Here is a 19,376-nt window from a genome sequence, read left to right as displayed (position 1 = left end):
TCCACAATTCATGTTACAGTTTCAAACTTTACCACACCACTCATGAACTGACCAATATCCATACCAGAGAAAAGACTACTAGATACAAGTCTTCCTTGTCTCTTTATATGAATGTAAATCTATATTGCTCAGACAGTTTCAACTTGCATATGCCTTACAATTCAAACCAAGAAACAACTCACCACTTTAACAAAAAAAATACCAGATTTAGTCTTTAAAAAAATTTTTTTAACATAGTTTATTTTTGAGACAGAGAGAAGCAGAGCACGAGTGGGGGAGGGGCAGAGAGAGAGAGGGAGACACAGAATCTGAAACAGGCTCCAGGCTCTGAGCTGTCAGCACAGAACCTGATGTGGGGCTCGAACCCATGAACCGTGAGATCATGACCTGAGTGGAGATCGGACGCTTAACTGACTGAGCCACCCAGGTGTCCCAGATTTAGTCTTGATAACAGAAAAGAAAAGAACACATTTCACAAATTGTATAAGCGCCAGATGATGTGATTCAAAATAATGTTGGGCTTAGTACAACAGGAGAATGTATGGGTCTAAGTTCTGGCTTTAATTAGTATATAACTTTGAGTGAGTCAATAATCTCTTGTGGGTTTCCGTTTCTTCACCAGTAAAATAGGAGGTCAAACCAGATTTCTCCAGTCTTAAACTGCTCTAAGATACTGCAAGTAACAGACTTTTTCTCTTAACTTCTTATGCATTCGAAGTTTCTTTCTGAGGCTTCTTTTTAATTTTATACTTCAGGTGTGTTAATCTTCACTATATTCCTAGCCTAAATCCCTCTCCTCTCCAACAACTTCTACCCCCCATGTAAGCCCCACTCTAGCTCAAATGATAGACTACTCTCCTGAGATAATTTTTATTTGAAATTTATCACAATTGATGCAATTAGCTGATAATTAGCTATGTTCATCAGGCAAAAACATAGGTAGTAATTAGTTGTAAGCTGTGAAATTCCATAAACATTTGAATTTTAAGTAATTTGAAAGTTTAAAAACTCCTTACTTCCTTCCTGCTTTTTATGGCAGCATCTTGCAACATCCGAGACATTGTTTCTTTCATTTTCTCTATATATTCTTCTTTTTGCTTCTCCTCAAGTACAGCCTTCAAAAAATAATTGCTTGATGTTATTATAAATCACACCACTATTAATAAAGACAACATGGCAAAAACCTATCCACTAATCACTCTGTGTAAAGCAAACCTCTTATTCTAAACTTCTGGGACATCTCCACTTGGAATCTTGCCTAACCTCTTATTTTCCCTAACCTCCTCACCTGACTTTATGCTAAAAATTTATTATTTTTCTCTGGTATTTATTTTGGCCAGGACCTCACTCTTCTAATCTCTAGAAATCTTAGAGTTATTTTTCAAATTTCCTTTTCCTTTATTCCCTATATAAAATAAGTCATCAAGTCTAGGTATTACAGTATTAGAAAAAAAATCTCTTGGACTTCTCCTTTTTTCTATTATTTGGTATTATTCAAATTATGTCCCTTGTCACCTCATTCCTTGATGTTTCTACCTATCCAAACATTTTCATCTCCCAATTTAAAAATATTTTTGTAATTCTAGTTCTGTTGTCAGTCACATTCCATTTCTCTGCTTCCCTCTGGAGTAAAACTCTTCTAAATTCTGCACTTGCTCATCTCCAATACTTTTTTTACACCAACGCCAATTAGGCTTTCAACCATCCATTGTCTCCATATTAATAACTGGTAAGTCAACTTTGAGTAACTAACTATCTTATTTGATCTGTCAGCAGCACTTGAGATAACTGATTACTCTTTTCTTTGTTTTACTTTATTTGGCTTTTAGCACACCACAGTATGGGTTTTCCTCCTAATTCACTGATCACTCCTTTTCAGTGTGCATTGCTGTTTCTTCCTCTTCTCCTAAACATCTTTAAAAATTGTACTACCCATCAGAGGGGAGACAGGTGGAGGGATGGGTGAAATAGGCTATGGGGATTAAAGAGTGCACTTGTGATCAGCACTGGTAAAATCTAGAATTGCTGAATCACTATATTGCACACCTGCAACTAATATTACACTGTATGATAACTATACTGGAATTAAAAAAAAAAAAAAGACTACCCAAGACTTAAGTCTTTAATCCTTCATCTCCATCTATCCTTTGATGGTCTAATTCAGTCTCATGGTTTTAAATATCACTTATATGCTGACAACTCCCAAATTTACACCTCTAGACAAAATATCTTTCTGAGCTTAGAAGTGCTCCAATTTTATGCTTGATTTTTTTTATCATCGCATAATAAGTGGCCTTGTGTTTTGATTGTACTGTTTTCCAAAGATTCTATACGCATTCCAACCTGTTTTTTTTTAATTGTTTAATAAATTTCCTCTTGTTTAAATAGGTAAGCTAGTCAGAGGTAAGAGCTGTTTTTTTCCACACAGAATTAACAATAAGGTGTATATTAGTTTCAGGTGTAAGACAGAGTGATTCAGCAGTTCTATACATTACTCAGTGTTCATCACAAGTGTACTCTTAACCCCCTTTACCTATTCTTCCATCTCCCCACTCACCTGCCCTCTCTCAACCACCAGTTTGTGCTCCATATTTAAGAATGTTCCTTTTTTTTGATCATTTTGTTTTTTAAATTCTGCAGGAGTGAAATCATAGGGTATTCTCCTTTCTCTCACTTATTTCACTTAGTAGTATACCCTCAAGATCCATACATGTTATTACAAATGGCAAGATTTCATTCTTTTTATGGCTGAGTAATGTTTCATTGTATATACGCCCCGTCCTTTTTTTTGTTAATTTAAATTTGTTAGTTACCTTACAGTGTAGTACTGGTTTCAGCGGAATTTAGTGATTTATCACTTACATATGACACCCAGTGCTCATCCCAGCAAGTGCCCTCTTTAATGCCCATGACCCTTTCAGCACATCTCCCCACCCAACAACCCTCAAGCAAACAGTTTGTTTCTCTGTAAGAGTTTCTTATGGTTTGCTTCCTTCTGTTATTACTTTATTTTTCCTTCCCTTCTCCTATGTTTATCTGTTTTGTTTCTTAAATTCCACATATCAGTGAAATCATATGATATTTGCATTTCTTTGACTGACTTATTTGACTTAGCATAATACACTCTAGTTCTATCCACATTGTTGCAAATGGATTTCATTCTTTTTGACTGCTGAGTAATATTCCATTGCATATATACCACCTCTTCTTTATCCATTCTTCAGTTGATAGACATGTGGGCTCTTTCCATAATTTGGCTCTTACAGACAGCACTGCTATAAACACTGGGGTGCATGTGTCCCTCTGAATCAGAATTTTTGTATCCTTTGGATATATACCTAATAGTGTAATTGCTGGGTTGTAGGGTAGTTCTATTTTGATTTTTTTGAAAAACCTCCACACTGCTTTCCTGAGTGGCTGTACCAATTTTCATTCCAACAGTAAACAAGTGTTCCCCTTTCTCTGCATCCTGACCAACATCTGTTGTTGCCTGAGTTGTTAATTTTAGCCATTCTGACCGTACACCACATTTTCTTTATCCATTCATACATAGATGGGCACTTGGATTTCTTCTAAATCTTGGCTATTGTAAATTATACAGTAATAGCTGTTATGATGTAACCACTTTGTGTGGGAGAATGGGACAATAAGGAAATAGGGAAGCCATCATAAGAGAACTATTATAGGCTGTGTTTCATGTCTGTCTGTGTGATCAGATGAGAGAACCCTCGGCTCTGGAATAAACAACCGAAGGCTGCTTAACCTGAAGTGGTACTCCTCAAACAATTAAACGAGTCAGGAGGGAGTTCAATATGCAGCCATAAATAGTCTCTTTAAGGATCTGTTGACTCTGGACATGAGAGAGATTTGAGGGACAGGCAATGAGTGTTGTCACTACTTCTCTGTCCATTGTGGTTTACACAAAGTGTTCATCTTTCGTGACCTGATATTAACAATGCTCATATGACTAGGCTTCAGAGGGGAAAGAAATAATTTTGTCCTGCTCTGAACTGTTCTAACTTAAGAATTTAGAGCAATTCCCAAGCACATGGTGCCTTTCAACCATCGTAAGAGACAGTCTGCAAATTACAATGGGATTATTAGCAGAAAGGCATGAAAAGCACTTTGCATTCCAGTTTTTATGGAGATTATTTCTTTGTTATTTATTAGCTTCTTTAAAAAAATTTTTTCTAATGTTTTATTTATTTTTGAGAGACAGAGAGAGACAAGGTGAGGAGGGGACAGTCAGAGAGGGAGGGAGACACAGAAGCCAAAGACAGGCTCCAGGCTCTGAGCTAGCTGTCAGCACAGAGCCCGACATGGGGCTCAAACCCATGAACTGTGAGATCATGACCTGAGCCAAAGTCAGACGCTTAACTGACTGAGCCACCCAGGCGCCCCTGTTATTTATTAGCTTCTTAAGATGATTTATACAGCTCGTTTTAACAGCCCTCTTGGAAAACCTCTACCGTGTTAAAAGGAAACATAAATAAAGTATTTCCTGTGTATGCCCCATATGTTCTAGTAGAGTATTAAGCATATGTTAGGTATTCAATAAATGTTGGTTAGATGAAGTGATGATTTAATGATCTCTACATAAAGGAGGCAACAACAATAAAAACAAATTTATCCACCTGGTGACTTCTATAAACTATACTCCATTTACATGGAAGTGATAAAAGAAAAAAAACAATGATATGTGATACATAGGAATCATAATGGTTAGACGGTTAAAACCAAAAGGACAGTGTCATGAAGGTTCCAGTTAATAAATCTTTACAGCTAAATTTAATTCTTGTCAATTAAGCTTATGCTCTATTAGAGTAATTATGTAGGTGATGAAGGGGAAATAAAGAAGAGTAAGATTAATCTGATTCAACTGAATAAAATGTAATATAATGCAGTAAAGTGCTATACTAGCTTTTTTAAAGTATGAGACCACAGGAGACGAAGATTATTTGCACAAGGACTGAAGACATAAAGTCTGATATAAAAGTTCCGGGAGAGGGTTGACATTTTATCATCTTTTTAAAAAAGTTTTATTTTATTATTTTATTCTATTTTATTTTAGCAATCTCTATACCCAACATGGGGTTCAAATTCATGCTCTTCCAACTGAGTCAGCTAGGTATCCTTTTTTTTTAATCATATTTTGTGGTTAAGTCTTAACATGAAGAATATAGTATGTCTATCAATGGAAAGCACAGCAATATCATTTTCAGGTGTTTATTCTGTAGCTACTGATTTCCTTATTATTAGGTTATATGGAGGAATATTCAGTATGATATTATTTGTAAACATGTTTACTAGTTTTCTTACCTGATGTTTTTGAAGGTTAGCCTCTTCTAGGAGCTGCACGCTATTTCTGGCTCTTATAATAGCTTCGTATTTTTCATTTTCTAATTCTTTGCACTTTGCTTGTAATTCTCTGGTCTGGTTTTCCAAATGTGTATTTTGTGCTCTTAACAGAGTGGCTTCTTGGCTTGCTACACAGAGTCTAAAAGTAAATAATCACATTGTGAAAGTTAAATATCTTTAAAGGGAAGAAGGAAAATAGGAGATTTAGTGAGCATCTACTATAGAGCAAACACTATTCTGGTTACTTTATGTTTTCTCATTTGATCTGCACAAAAGTTTTGTAAATTAGGTTTCATTATTTCCATCTTAAAGAACAGTAGACCCAGGGAGATTAAGCGTGATTAAGTCCACATGGCTAATAAGCCATGTGGGGCTGAGAATGAGCCCAGACATTGTGATTCTAATTATGTAACACTTTCTACAGTATCACATTACATTATATAATTACAAGACAATGTTTTAAAGCAAGTCCTTAAAGAATAAGTTGCTCTTTGTATTTATATGATCTTTTAAAATTTTTCTTTTTTGCTTGCCTCCTTTTCCCCACTCTCTACCCAGGAAGCCCACATTAATTTATTAATATATATCTTTGAATATTTTTCTCCATGTTCATAAAATTGTATACACATATATCTGCATGTACACACACAGATAAGCATGCAAAGTATATATACATCGGTCTATAGATATTTAAACAATTTTTTGTGTTATAAAAATTAAGATCATAGGGCACCTGGGTGGTTCAGTCAGTTAAGCACTGATTTAATTTTAGGTCATGATCTCACAGTTTGTGAGATCATGCTGTCTCTGCCGACAGCATGGAGCCTGCTTGGGATTCTCTCTCTTCCTCTTCCTCTGCTCCTCCTCTGCTGTCTCTCTCAAAATAAATAAACATTAAAACATTAAGATAATAATATACACCCTTTTCTGCACTTGCTTTTCTCATTCAATATCTTACAGAAATCCCCTCAAGTAATACATCCAAAAGCTCTTTCCGATGTATGGATGGTTGGAACTTCCTCTCACTATTAATCTGTATATCCTTGAATACTAGGGAGTTTAAACGTATTTTAGTTTGTTAGCTATGTGAATTGCCCTCTTCAAACTTCCTCTTCATGTCTTCTGCCAATTTTTTCTGATGCGTTATTTGCTTACTCCTTTATATAAACTCTTTGAATATTAAATTATAAATGCTTAGGTTGTTCTGTATGCTACAAATACCTTTTCAAATAGACTTTTTTTGGTTATTGCTGCCTACTGACTATTTAGGAAATCTTCACTACACTAAAAATGTCCACTTTAATGCAGCTAAATTTGGGTTTATTTTCAGCTTCCAGAATTCATTTTTTTAATAAAGACTACCTCCCTCATTAATAGATTGTTAATGTAATTTCATAGATTTCCTCAAAAGATTGCTATGCTTTTAATACTTTTAACCGGTACATCTTTAGTGCATCTGAAGTTTACTTCTGAATGTGTTATAAGAGAGGAGTCCAATTTAACTTTCTTTCATGTTGATGGTCAGTTGTATGAATACATTAGTAACTCAGGTGAAATAATCCCTTTGACATACTAAAATATGCAAATATGATTTACTTATGGATTATCATGTCTCATTGATCATTGTCTATTCTATACCCAAATCATATCAATTTGATGATGGCTGTATAATAGGCTCTGATACATTCTGGTATGACAACTCTTCTCTCACCTTTTATACTTCTCTTTGTTATTTTCAGACATTTCTTTTTTCTATTCTAAGTGTTGGCAGGAGAAGCATTCTCGATCCTATCCCCACTCCTACTTCCCACAAAGAAGAACCGGGAGGAAACTTCTCTGCTCCAGCACACCTCACACTCTCCTATTCTGGGAAGTGAGAGAACTCTGCCTATCTTTCATCTATTTTTAATAACTTTTTTGTTGTTGTTGTTGTTTGGTATATCTGCTTTATTCATTTTTTTAAAGTTTTAAAAAATGTGTATTTATTTTTGAGAGAGAGAGGCAGAGAAAGAGGGAGATACAGAATTTGAAGCAGATTCCAGGCTCTGAGCTGTCAGCATAAAGCCTGACGTGGGGCTCAAACTCATGAACCATGAGAATGAGCCAAACAAAGTCAGACACTTAAGGGACTGAACCACCCAGGCGCCCATCTGCTTCATTCTGAATGAAGTGAATTAAAGTCTCCTACAATTTTAGTCAGAATTCTTAGCTGCCAATAGTAGAGGCCAACTCTAATTTAAGCAGAGAAAAGGTTTATTAAAAAAAATATATCGGTAAGTTCACAGACTTACTGGGAAAGCTGGAAAATCAAGTTTGAAGACTCATAGCAAGAAATATGCCTAAAATTTCACCACAGAATTAGCTTATTCTCTCATAAAGAGCTATAATTTGGGGAATTACCCAAACATGGAAGGGAGATAAGATGCAGATGGCCCAAAATAATGATCATAACTATATTGTATCAAATCACCCTTTCATTAAATGCTTTTGCTTTTGCATCACATATTTAGCTAGCCTATTACTTACTATATGTAAATTTATTAAGGTATCATTTTCAATATGGTGTCATTTTTCATTATATAAAGTCCCTCTTTGTTCTGTTTACTGCTCTTTACCATGAAACCATACCTAGTGTAATATTAAGACTCACTCCTCCTTTATTTATAGTTGCTAATATGCTCCACTAAAACCTTCACTTTTTTATATATTTATTTGCATATGAAAGAGAGAGAGAGGGAGAAAGAATCTGAAGCAGGCTCCACATCCAGTGTGGAGCCCAATGCGTGGCTCAATTTCACAACTGTGATCATGACCTGAGCCTAAATCAAGAGTGGGATGCTTAACCTACTGAGCTACCCAAGAGCCCCTAAAACCTTTATTTTAAATTTAAAACAAATCCTCTTCATCTTTCCTTCCTTGAGATCTTTGTTCCTATTCACTTATCCTTTGTTTTAGGTATTTTCTAATATAACGTATTAATGGGCCTTAACTTTTTAATCAAAATCTGCAAGTCTCTGCCTTTTAATGGAATTCAGTCTTCTCATATTTTAATATAGGATTTATATATTATATGACATTATTCATTCTATTTTACTTTAGTTAGAGCATTGGTGATAGAAGATGAAGCAGTCCCTTCCTCTACCGAAGAGGAATAGGGCACATGGCACTTTACTAGCATTAGTTCAGCCATTTGCTTTACCATGGCATCTTCAGGGTCAAGCAGAGCAAGTGACTCATGAAGGGCATATGCCAATTTCATTTCTCAAGAGCATGCTTTGTTTAGGACTGTGTGCATTCCAATCCTGAGTGAAGTCTCTCTGACACTCACCTCCAGGCTTCACAAACACCCATGTCAGAAAAAGCCTTGCAAACAAAAGATTCACATGCATTCAACAGTCTAGCAGCCCCAGCAACCACTTGGCTCTGTAAAGTCAGACTGGTGTTAGGAGTGCAGTGGAATTATAGTAAAGCAGAGTCAGATCATCAGCTTTAAAACATAGAGGTTTCCACAATGTTATAACATAAAAGGTATGTTACTACTATTTTTACTTTAATAAAGGCACTTTACATGCACTATAGCCAAGTCTTGTAAGAATCCTGTCAACTTGCTAAAATTGGGTCAAGTTCCATCTTCGTAATAATGGTAACAAAGATAATAGTAAAAACTTGTAATAACATTCTTTGTGCTATGTACTTTATGTTAAACAAAATATCCTCAATATCTTCAATAATGCTGTGAGATAGCTTATATCATTAATTTATGAGATAGGATATAAGGTTATATTACATAAAAGATATGAGATAGGTTATATCATTACAATTTTATAGATGAAGAAACAGAAGTACAGAGAGGGTAATCAATACACCCAAGGTTATTTATCTAGTTACTAGTGAAGCTGGAGTTGGAACCCCATCTAGGTCCAGAGCCAGTGTTCCTAGTAAATATAGTATCCTGCCAAACAGAAACTTCCACTTAAATGGTACAGATCCAACCCACAGATCTATGTATCTGTAAGTACACAGCAGGGGGCTATCATTTCAATTAAATTGGAGGTCAGAAGACATACCAAAACCCAGGGTACTGAATGAAAGTGAATACTGAACATCATTACTCCCAGACTCCTTCTTCAACTACGGAATACACTCCAGCTTATGCATTTCTACTCAGTCCACAACAGAAGACTAATGAATCCTGCCCTGGGAAAACTGGCTCAAGAAAGACTCTCATATATGGGGACTGCCTAAGGAAAAAGCCAGCTTACTGACTAACCATGATGCAGTAAAGTCTGGCAGATCCCGATCCACCTATGCCCACTTAGCTTCCTATTTGCTTTCTGGTGTCTTACTCTTTATTTTTTTTAAGTGAGATACACTTGATACACGACACTGTATTAGTTTCAAGTATACAACATAATGATTTGGTATTTCTATACATTGCAAAATGTCCACCATAGTAAATTTAGTTAATATACATCACCACATATAGCTACAATTTTTTCTTATGAAAACTTTTAAGATCTATTCTCTTAGCAACTTTCAAATATACAACACAGTATTATTAACTATAATCACCATGTTGTACATTACATCCTAAAACTTCTTTCTTTTATAACTGAAAATCTGTATCTTTTGACCATCATCCCCCATTTCTACCCCCTCCCTGGCAAACACCAGTCTGTTTGCTATCTATGAGTTTGGTGTTTAAAAATATGAAATGCTTAACAGATCTGCATATAGGCCATCCTAATTTTCTCTGTATTCCAATTTTTAGTATATGTGCTGCTCAAGCAAATGCTTTGGTGTCTTACTCTTAAATATAAACCGATAGAAAGGATCACCAAGTATTTGAAGAAAGACAGATGGGCAAAGAGAAAAAAAAGGAGCATAGAGCAAACAGAGATAATGCAGATAGCAGAAGAAAACCTTAGAAAAATATACATTTAATACACTGAACTAAGATATAAAATCTATTAAATAAGAATAAGCTACTACAAAAAAAAACAGAATAAGACACTGCTCTTTAAAATAAAATTTATGAGAGCTAAAATAAAATATTCAACAGATGGGACAATCGGATGGCTGTCAGTTATGTGTCCAACTCTTGGCTTCAGCTCAGGTCATGATCCCACAGTTCCTGAGTTTGAGCCCTGTAGCAGGCTCTGTGCTGAGAGCATGGAGTCTACTTGGGATTCTCTCTTTCCCTCTCTCCCTGCCCCTCCCCCACTTACTCATTCATTCTCTCTCTAACATAAATTTAAAAAAAGTCAACAGATGGCCAGTTAGAAGAAAATTTAAGGAAACCTTCAAGAAAGGAGAAAATAAATGAAGGAATGGAAAATAAGAGGAAAAAATAGGAAAATTAGGCAACTGATCAATAAGGTTCAATATAAAACTCATTAAGTTCAAGAAAAAAGAACAGAGAAAAAAAAATGAATAAAACTATCAAATGAAAAAATCTATAAAAAATTCCTTGAACTGAAGGACAGTTAGACTGAAGTGTCCCCAGTAAGATGAATGAAAAGGGATTCTCACTGAATGTGCACACTGTGCAATTTTAGAACACTGACTGTGGTGGTGGGGGGAGGTAGTTGATCCTAAAATTCTTCAGAGGGAAAAGAAGAGTTAAAGAGAAAATATTGGAATTTTGAATGACATAGGAAAATTTTCCTATAGCCAAAGGCTAGAAAATATAAAGAAAATGTCAACATTCTAAGAAAAATGATTTAAAACCTTGGATTTCCAACCTATGATTCATTACTCAAGGAACTATGAAATATCTTTGAAGCAGGATAAAAATATTTCTCAATAAGCAACATCTTTATAAATGTGTCCCATGTATCCTCAAGAAGCTGATGGAGAATGGTATCCATCAAAATGAGGGGGTTAATAAAGAAAGCAGCAGTCATGGAGATGCAAAAGAGAGGCATCTTCTGCTATCTGCATCCAAGAAAGAAATCTCAGGACCTAGTGAATTAAAATTTTAAAATGAGAGTTTGCATCAGTCCTAGTGAACAGTTTAAGGCAGCGGATGGAGGGCATCAATGCATTTCTTTAAGAAAAGGATGTAATTACATTGACCTCATGTGGTTGACCAGATTGAGAGTCATTTTAGAGCTTTGGTAGAGTACTTTACCAAGAATTAGTATAAAGTACATAGAAAACTTACTATGTGAAGAAATGAGATAATTAACAAGAATCTATTTTTCATTATAATGCTTGTGGTACTATATGATTTTGAAATAATGCATATATATTTCCTTTGATAAAAATAAAATTAAAAAGGATAAAGCCAATTCATAACTATTTAATATGAAAAAACTGCCTTATAGAAATAATATAATAATTAAATAGTTTTATTTGGTCAATAGCAATATTAAAAATATTCATATTAATTTGTAAACATTTCATAATAAACCAAAGAGCTGTAATTGTGGAAGATTTAAGAGTTTTATTCTTTGTAACACTGAAGACTGCTTTATTCTTTGTGACAGTTTATTACAGACTTTCTTTCTACCTTGTTCTATTTCATTAGGACCATTAAACAATTAAGATCCAACAACCATTTTTTACTGTTAAGAATAATTATCCTTTGTTAGTCTTACAAGTAGACTACTTCTCCAAATATTTGTTCACTCTATTAAATACTAAATCTTATACAAGATAAAGGATGCAAGTGAAAAGAACTGTTAATTTTCTAGAAAAAAGTTAACTTTAGTTTGAAAAAAAGGGAAGATTTGAGAAAGTAAAATAATAAACATGGTGCTAGGTTCCCTACATATTCTTACCTCATTTAATCCTAAAGAAACTGCACCTAAATGAGGTTGGTTAACTTCTCCAAGGTACAAAGACAGAATATACTACAACCAGAAATCAAAGCAATTTTGCCTTTAAATCTCAAAATCTTTCTACTCCAACAATTTATATTCCTGTCCCCAAATAGCCTCACCTTGAAAATATAATCGAATTAAACTTCATAAAATATTAACTTCATCATGTAGTCCTGACTCAAGAATCTGTAGTACATCACATGAAATCCAAATTTGACTTTATCTCTAAGGCCCTCCATATTTTATTCAACATATTCACTAATTTCCAATTCATGGCCTTCTATTCCACTTAAAATCATGACCATATTTCAACATCTTTAATTAAAGAATTTATATACTCTATTATGCTTAGAGTAGGGATAGCAAATAAAAAGCTGAACAATGATTAGAATGAAATTCGCTTTCCACCAGTCACCTAACTGAAGATTCCGTAGTCCTATTTGCATATTCTCATTTTAAAAGAAATATCAAATTTAAAAATATGAAGAGGTAACTTAGAGCAATCCCATTCATTTAACTTCTGCCTTATTCAAGCTAAGTATATGCAAACCAGCAAAATCTTTCCCAGAGAGAACTGTCATTCTCTAGAGGTAATTCCCAGGATCTATGAGTCATCTAAATAAAGGAATGGAGGGGATCCTTTCTTTAAAAGACAAAGGAAATATCTTAATGCTTCTTAGATGCTTGTGGAATTTTAAAGAATCACAAATAATAATTTTAAAAATAAAAAATAATTTTAATAATGCCAATAACAAGCATTCATTGAAGCAAAAATAAGATGTTATAAAGCATTTGTCTAGAGTATTTATCTTTTCTCTCTACTTAAACCGTCTGAAATTTAGAAACTCTCCGGGAGTATTCTTTCTTTCATGGCATTACAATTGTTTACAGAAGTTCAATAAGAATCTGTTCATTTTATAGTAGGACACAATTGGAAATACTGGTTGTTTGACCAAAATTGTGACTGGAATGTCCTATTCGAGAGTCAGGCATAGGCTCAGAGATGACCTGACAGCTTTAAGGAACTTAGGTTGACTTTATGGAAAATGGAGCCATAAAGCCTCGTGGAAATGCTGGCTGGATACCTTGCTCACAGAGTTCCAAGCAACCTTCCCAGGTGAGTAAAGAAGGTCACTTCCTGGCAGGTGTAGGAACCTCGGTATATGTTGGGGACCTCGGGAAGAGGAGTTTGCCCAATTTAACAGGTATTTCAGGCCTGTCTGACGGAAAGTGCTGGCTTGGCTCAGCTTCTGGCCCAGAGCGGCTACTAAGTTCAACCTGGAGATTCCTTATAAAAGGGACCCAGCAAAGCAGACTTAAAAAAAGTCCTCATGAACAGTCTTTATTCTTGCTGAGCTTATGTTAAATAATTAGGCCAGGGTTGTTTAGGATGGACTTGTTCCACCAATGCATTAGTCTCGATTTGGTTATCTCTGGTAATGGAGGTTTTTTTTAGAGAGAAAAACTGTTTCAGCAATGCACTACTCTAAATGTAGTTCTAGTTCTGAGTATTTTTAATATTTGTTGTTGGATCTCAGGCTTGTTAGTCTGTGAGGATATGCAACTAAACAAAAAGTTCAGCCCCTATTAAAGTTTCAGGTATCTCTCTGGAGTTAAGTGGACTGACTCTGAAAAACCCTCAACTTGGTGAGGTGATCCAGATCCAGTCGATCAGCTTGAACTGATCCTCAAAAAGACTTTGACTGCAGAGATCTCCAGCCCTGCTCCAGCCACACCCCAGAAGCTGGCTGGTCTAGCACGGCAGAAGCCTGAGGAATCATTGGTCCAGTAAAATAAACTGTCCTGTCTCTTTGCTATTGGACTGGCAAATGTTGCCCCAGAAAGCTGAGGAGACAGCAAAAGTTCCTGATACGATGTTCTGTTGGTATTAATTGCCTCTGATCTGGGCATGGGATTTCAACACGGCAAAAGGTAAGGGGAGCCTACTCCTTTACCACCAGACTCTAATGGGGGGTCCTCAAGTAGCCGCTAGATGGCCCACCAATTTGGCTAAGGTTAGTAAGAATTATGAAGGTGTATTGCACTTATACACCCAAGGATCCTGACAAATGAGGAAACAAATTGGCTGTCATTCTTACTTTTGTAAACCAGGCAGCACCAGATATTAGAAACCCTAAGGGACCCTTACCAAATTAACCATGGAGACTGGTGGAAACTGGGTAAACTCTCCTTCCTTATGCCCTTTACAGGGTAAGAAATTCCCCTTACACCAAGGAGGGCTATGCCAGGCTTTAGGGGTACAATGGTAACTCAGCTGACCCAGGATTGGGTCAGTCACAAGACAGAGGGGGGAATGTAAGGACGCAGGTTTGAGACATAGAAGGGCACACATTGCCCAAGGCAAGAGGGACCACCCTTGTAATACCCTTAATATTCCTAAGGGCAGGCCTAGAAATAGAAGCTATAGGTAATCAGTTATTGCTTAAGGCTAGTTACACCCTACGTGAAGGTCCTGGGTCCTGGGTCTACTCTGTGATTGGTTAACACTCTAAATGTTGTAATTGGATAAACCTGCTGTCAATAATATTGTATAATAATAATTGGATCACTGTACCTATGTCACAATTTCCTGTAACTCCCCCTTCTCAAACTCATAAAAGCCCTACCCCGCCTTTGTTCTGGGGCTCTCAGCATGGATCCACCACGCCGTAAAGTCTGTGAGCCCGAGTTTAGGCCCCGGTGAGCCTAAACCCCGGCGAGCCTAAACCCGTAATAAAGCCCTTTGCTTTTGCATGCGTGACTCGGTCTCCCTGGCAGTTTCTGGTGTTTGGGGACAATAAAGAAATCTTGGGTACAACATATGTCTTTGATTTTATGGAACAAAGATGACAATTAAAACCACAGATTTTCATTCTTTCTTCTTAAAAGTTTATTTATTTATTTTGAGAAAAGGAGAGGAAGGGAGGGAGGGGAGAGGGAGAGAGGGAGAGAGGGAGAGAGGGAGAGGGGGAGAGGGAGAGGGAGAGGGAGAGGGAAGGAGGGAGGGAGGGAGGGAGGGAGGGAGAGAGAGAGAGAGAGAGAGAGAGAGAAAGAGAATCCAAAGCAGTCTCCATACTGTCAGCACAGAGGCCAACACGGGGCTTGATCTTACAAACTGTGAGATCATGACCTGAGCTGAAGTCAAAAGTCAACAGTCAGATGCTTAACCGAGTCACCCCGGTGCCCCCAAAATATAGTTTTTCTAACTGGTAGTTCCATTAAATAAGATATATTTACACCTAAAAAATATTGGCTGAATGTTTTTTAGAAACATATCAAATATACTAATAGCTCTGCTTTCTCCTATATAAAAATACAAAAGACTTTTTAAACTTTAAACTATATAATTTTCTTTATCATAACAGTAATAATATTAGCTTAAGAGCTCTAAAAGGCAGCCAAAGTAAATATTTCCTTTTCAGAGGTGGCTTGCTGAATATCGGAATTTAAAAATTGTTCTTAGATTTTCTTTCATATGCAGTGATCTCTTCTTACAGAGCTATTTGGTTAGATCATATTATAGCTTTATACTAAAAGCAAAACAAAATAAAACAAAAATAACAAACCCCCCAAATCCTCAACAATAAAAAGACAACTAAAAGCATTGCTGAATGAAAAAAAAAAAACCTGAAAAACCACAAAAGAACAAAAAACCCTTGGTTCTTTATAATTCAGTACTATCAGAATCACAAGGAATTGATATTCACTAGTCAGAGTTCATTGTCTCAAGCCTCTAGGGTTTTTCATAGCATAGAATAGCCACTAAGATAATAGAAATGAAAATCTACAATCAGAGATTTTTTTCTCTAAGGTTAATCCAAAGAAGTCCAGGAAAGCAGCATTACAATAAAATCAATCTACTGCTGAAAAGTTTAGGTAACTGAAAAACAAAAACCCAAGACTCTCGTACTTAAAAATTAAAACTCCTTTCATCAGAATCTCAAGTTAGTAGTTAAAATCAATGAGTTCTCAACCTGCTATAAGAAATTATTTTTATTACTATTTTGAAGCACAGGAAACAGAAGTTTAAACATACTAATATTTCTTCTGAACAAACAACAAATTAGCCATGGATCTAGAATCAGAATGGAGATCTCAATTTTTAATGTGCTCACACCAGCAGACTATGATATTTCAATCAAACAGAGTAGATTTTTCATCTAAAAACTATAAAGTGAATTTATGGCCTGTGGTTACTGTATCTTTAATAGATTAAAAATGACAATTTTCAAGTCCCTTAAGGAAATACCCAACAAGGACTAGAAAACCACAAAGACAACAAAACATTTCAGAGTGCACATTTACATTAAGATAGCAATTAAAAACAACCTAAAGAATATATTTAAAAAGTAGTCCAGACCTTCAAAAATAACTGAAGTTACTGTTCCAGAAGATTCCAGGGCTAACACCTATAATGATTTCTTAGGTATTCTTTTTCTTGTGTATCTACTTATAAGTAGGTTATACCAATTAGTTTTTCTATGTAATTTTTAACCAACTTCTGCTTTAAGATGGAAAGAACATTTTTGATTTGGGGATTCACTTAACTTGACAATGAGTGACTGCTCTGGGGAAAAGATAAAGACAGAAATGGTCTTTGAATATATCAAAATATACCAATGTTTTCAACATGATTTTTTAAAATAATGTCCAGTGATCACATTTTAAACCTATGATTATAGTTTGCTTAGCACTTATAAAATACATAATCTAGAAAATATTATAAACTGGGGCACCTGGATGGCTCAGTCAATTGAGCATCTGACTCTTGATTTCAGCTCAGTTCATGATCTCATGGTTTGTAGGATCGAGCCCTGTGTTGAGTCCTTCACTGACCGCAGCTCAGAACCTGCCTGGGATTCTCTGTCTTCCTCTCCCTCTGTCCCTCCCTACCCCTTCTCAAAAATAAATAAATAAACCTTGTTAAAAAAAGATAAAGATAAAAAAAAAAAGAAAATATAATAAACTGAAATTCTAATGTGGAATACCTTTGAAGGTGACAGAGAAAGTTAGATGTATTTAACAATTTACCTTTTTTCTAATTGTTTTATACTACATTGTAACTCCTGCAAACGCCTATCTGATGCTTCCTCTCTTCCCTGGGCAGAAAATATATCCTCCTCCTAGAAAATAAAGAAATTGGAATCCTGAGTATAAGAAAATAAAATACATCATTATACAGCATAAAGAAAATAATTCAGGGGCACCTGGATGGCTCAGTCAGTTGAGCGTCCAGCTCAGGTCATGATCTTGCAGTTCATGGGTTCGAGCCCTGTGTCAGGCTCTGTGCTGACAGCCCAGAGCCTGGAGCCTGTCTTCAGATTCTGTCTCTCCCTCTCGCTCTGACCCTCCCCTGCTCATGCTGTCTCTCTCTCTCTCTCAAAAATAAATATAAAAAAAAAAATAATTCCATCTATAAAGGTATTATACTTCTAGAATTTATTATGTAAGTTTAAAGAAGGGATATCAGGGGCACCTGAGTGACTCAGTCAGTTAAACGACCAACTTCAGCTCAGGTCATGATCTTGCAGTTCATGAGTTCAAGCCCCATGTAGAGCTCTGTGCTGACAGCTCAGAGCCTGGAGCCTGCTTCAGCTTCTGTGCCTCCCTTTCAGCCCCCTCCCTGACTCACGCTCTGTCTCTTAAAAATAAACATTAAAGAAGGGATATCAATTACAGCATATCTAAACAAGTCCTGAAAAATAGAACTAGATGTCTAAGTATGAGAGCTGTCCATGAAATATATTTCACTAAAAAAATTCTGTAGGATAGTATTAATGGTATGACTCATTTGGCATTAAAAAAATTTTAAGTATACACACACACACACACACAGAAAAACAGTCTTTAAGCTATAAACAATCTGTTAAGAGTTATTACTTCCTAGGGATTTGACTGCAAGGTCATTTTGCAATATCTCATTATTGCATATTTTGTATACAGGTTTGCCTTTCTTTGTATATTTCTATGGTATTTTCATTTTTAAGAATAGTAATGCACTACTTTTATAACTAAAAAAATGATAAAGCTGAATTTTTAAACAAGTAAAAAAGAAAATAAGCAGTAACAGTTTAGAAACAAATACATATACTAAATAAAAAAGGGGGACTAGAACCTCACTATTAATTTTATATAAGAAAAACAGTAACAAAAGTCATTGCTCTCATACATATAAATTTTGCCAATATTTCAAACTATTTCTGTAGTGTAAGTCTAACAAAACAAAGCAGGGATTATATGCAGATAATCTGCCTTTAGAATTTAACTTTTTTACACAGCATCCTTTTAACTTAGTTATACAGCATTCCATTATAATCATAGGATATTTCTTCTTTGACATAGCAATGTTCTGAAATAAATTGGTTAGATTGGCACCACCTTAAAAAAGTCTTGTTTATACTTTCTTGCCTTCTGTTGTATTAAATATTTCTTACATACCTTTTAATTCTATTGGCTTTTAGCTGTATCTCTTTGAATTATTTTTTAGGAGTTGCTTTGGAGATTATAATATGCATCTTTAACTTATCCCAATTTATTCAGAGCTAATGTTTAACTCATAAAAAACACTGGAACCTTGCAGCAATGTATTTATTTCCCTGTACCACCCTTGTTATATTACCTCTGTGTACTTCATTCATCTATCACATATACTGCTCAATTCTGCTTTAAAGCAAATTTTTTAAAGTATTAGAGAAAAGAAAAATATGTATATATATTGTCTCATATTTATAATTACTTTTGCTCTTATTTTCTTCCTATATTTGAGTTGCCATCTGGTGTCATTTCCTTTTAGCATAGAGAATTACCTTCAGCATGCTTTGAAGAATAGCACTGCTGGTGACAAATTCTCTCAGGTTTATCTGAAAATGCCTTTATTTTTGAGTACAGTTTCACTAGACCCAGGATTCGTATGGAGGGTTTTTTTTGTTTTTGTTTTTTTTTTTGTCTAGCGCTTCACATATATTATTCCAATGTTTTCTGGTTCCAATATTTTTTTTATTACAATGTTTTAAAATTTAAATCCAAGTTAGTTAACATATAGTGTAATAATGATTTCAGGAATAGAATTCAGTGATTCATCACTTACATATAACAGTGCTCAGCTCAGCACGTGCTCTCTTTAATGTCCCTGGCCCATTTAGTCCACCCCCCCACCCAATACCCCTCCAGCAACCCCCAGTCTGTTCTCCA

General features: G+C 35.4%; 1 protein-coding gene across 1 annotated transcript in view; it reads right to left on the bottom strand.

The window, feature by feature from the left end:
• SCLT1 (sodium channel and clathrin linker 1) overlaps positions 1-19,376 on the bottom strand; it is a 203,976-nt gene that overhangs the window by 87,903 nt on the left and 96,697 nt on the right. Inside the window, exons 11-13 of the mRNA XM_029941012.1 lie at positions 17,217-17,308; positions 5,320-5,497; positions 1,017-1,115 (exon numbers count right to left, since the gene is read on the bottom strand). Coding sequence (XP_029796872.1) covers positions 1,017-1,115; positions 5,320-5,497; positions 17,217-17,308 — 369 coding nt within the window. The remainder of the gene's footprint in view (positions 1-1,016; positions 1,116-5,319; positions 5,498-17,216; positions 17,309-19,376) is intronic.

Source organism: Suricata suricatta, chromosome 1 (assembly GCF_006229205.1).
Source record: "Suricata suricatta isolate VVHF042 chromosome 1, meerkat_22Aug2017_6uvM2_HiC, whole genome shotgun sequence".
Lineage (NCBI taxonomy): Eukaryota > Metazoa > Chordata > Mammalia > Carnivora > Herpestidae > Suricata > Suricata suricatta.
The sequence above is the reverse complement of the archived record's forward strand: the minus strand, read 5'-3'. Positions and strand labels throughout refer to the sequence as shown.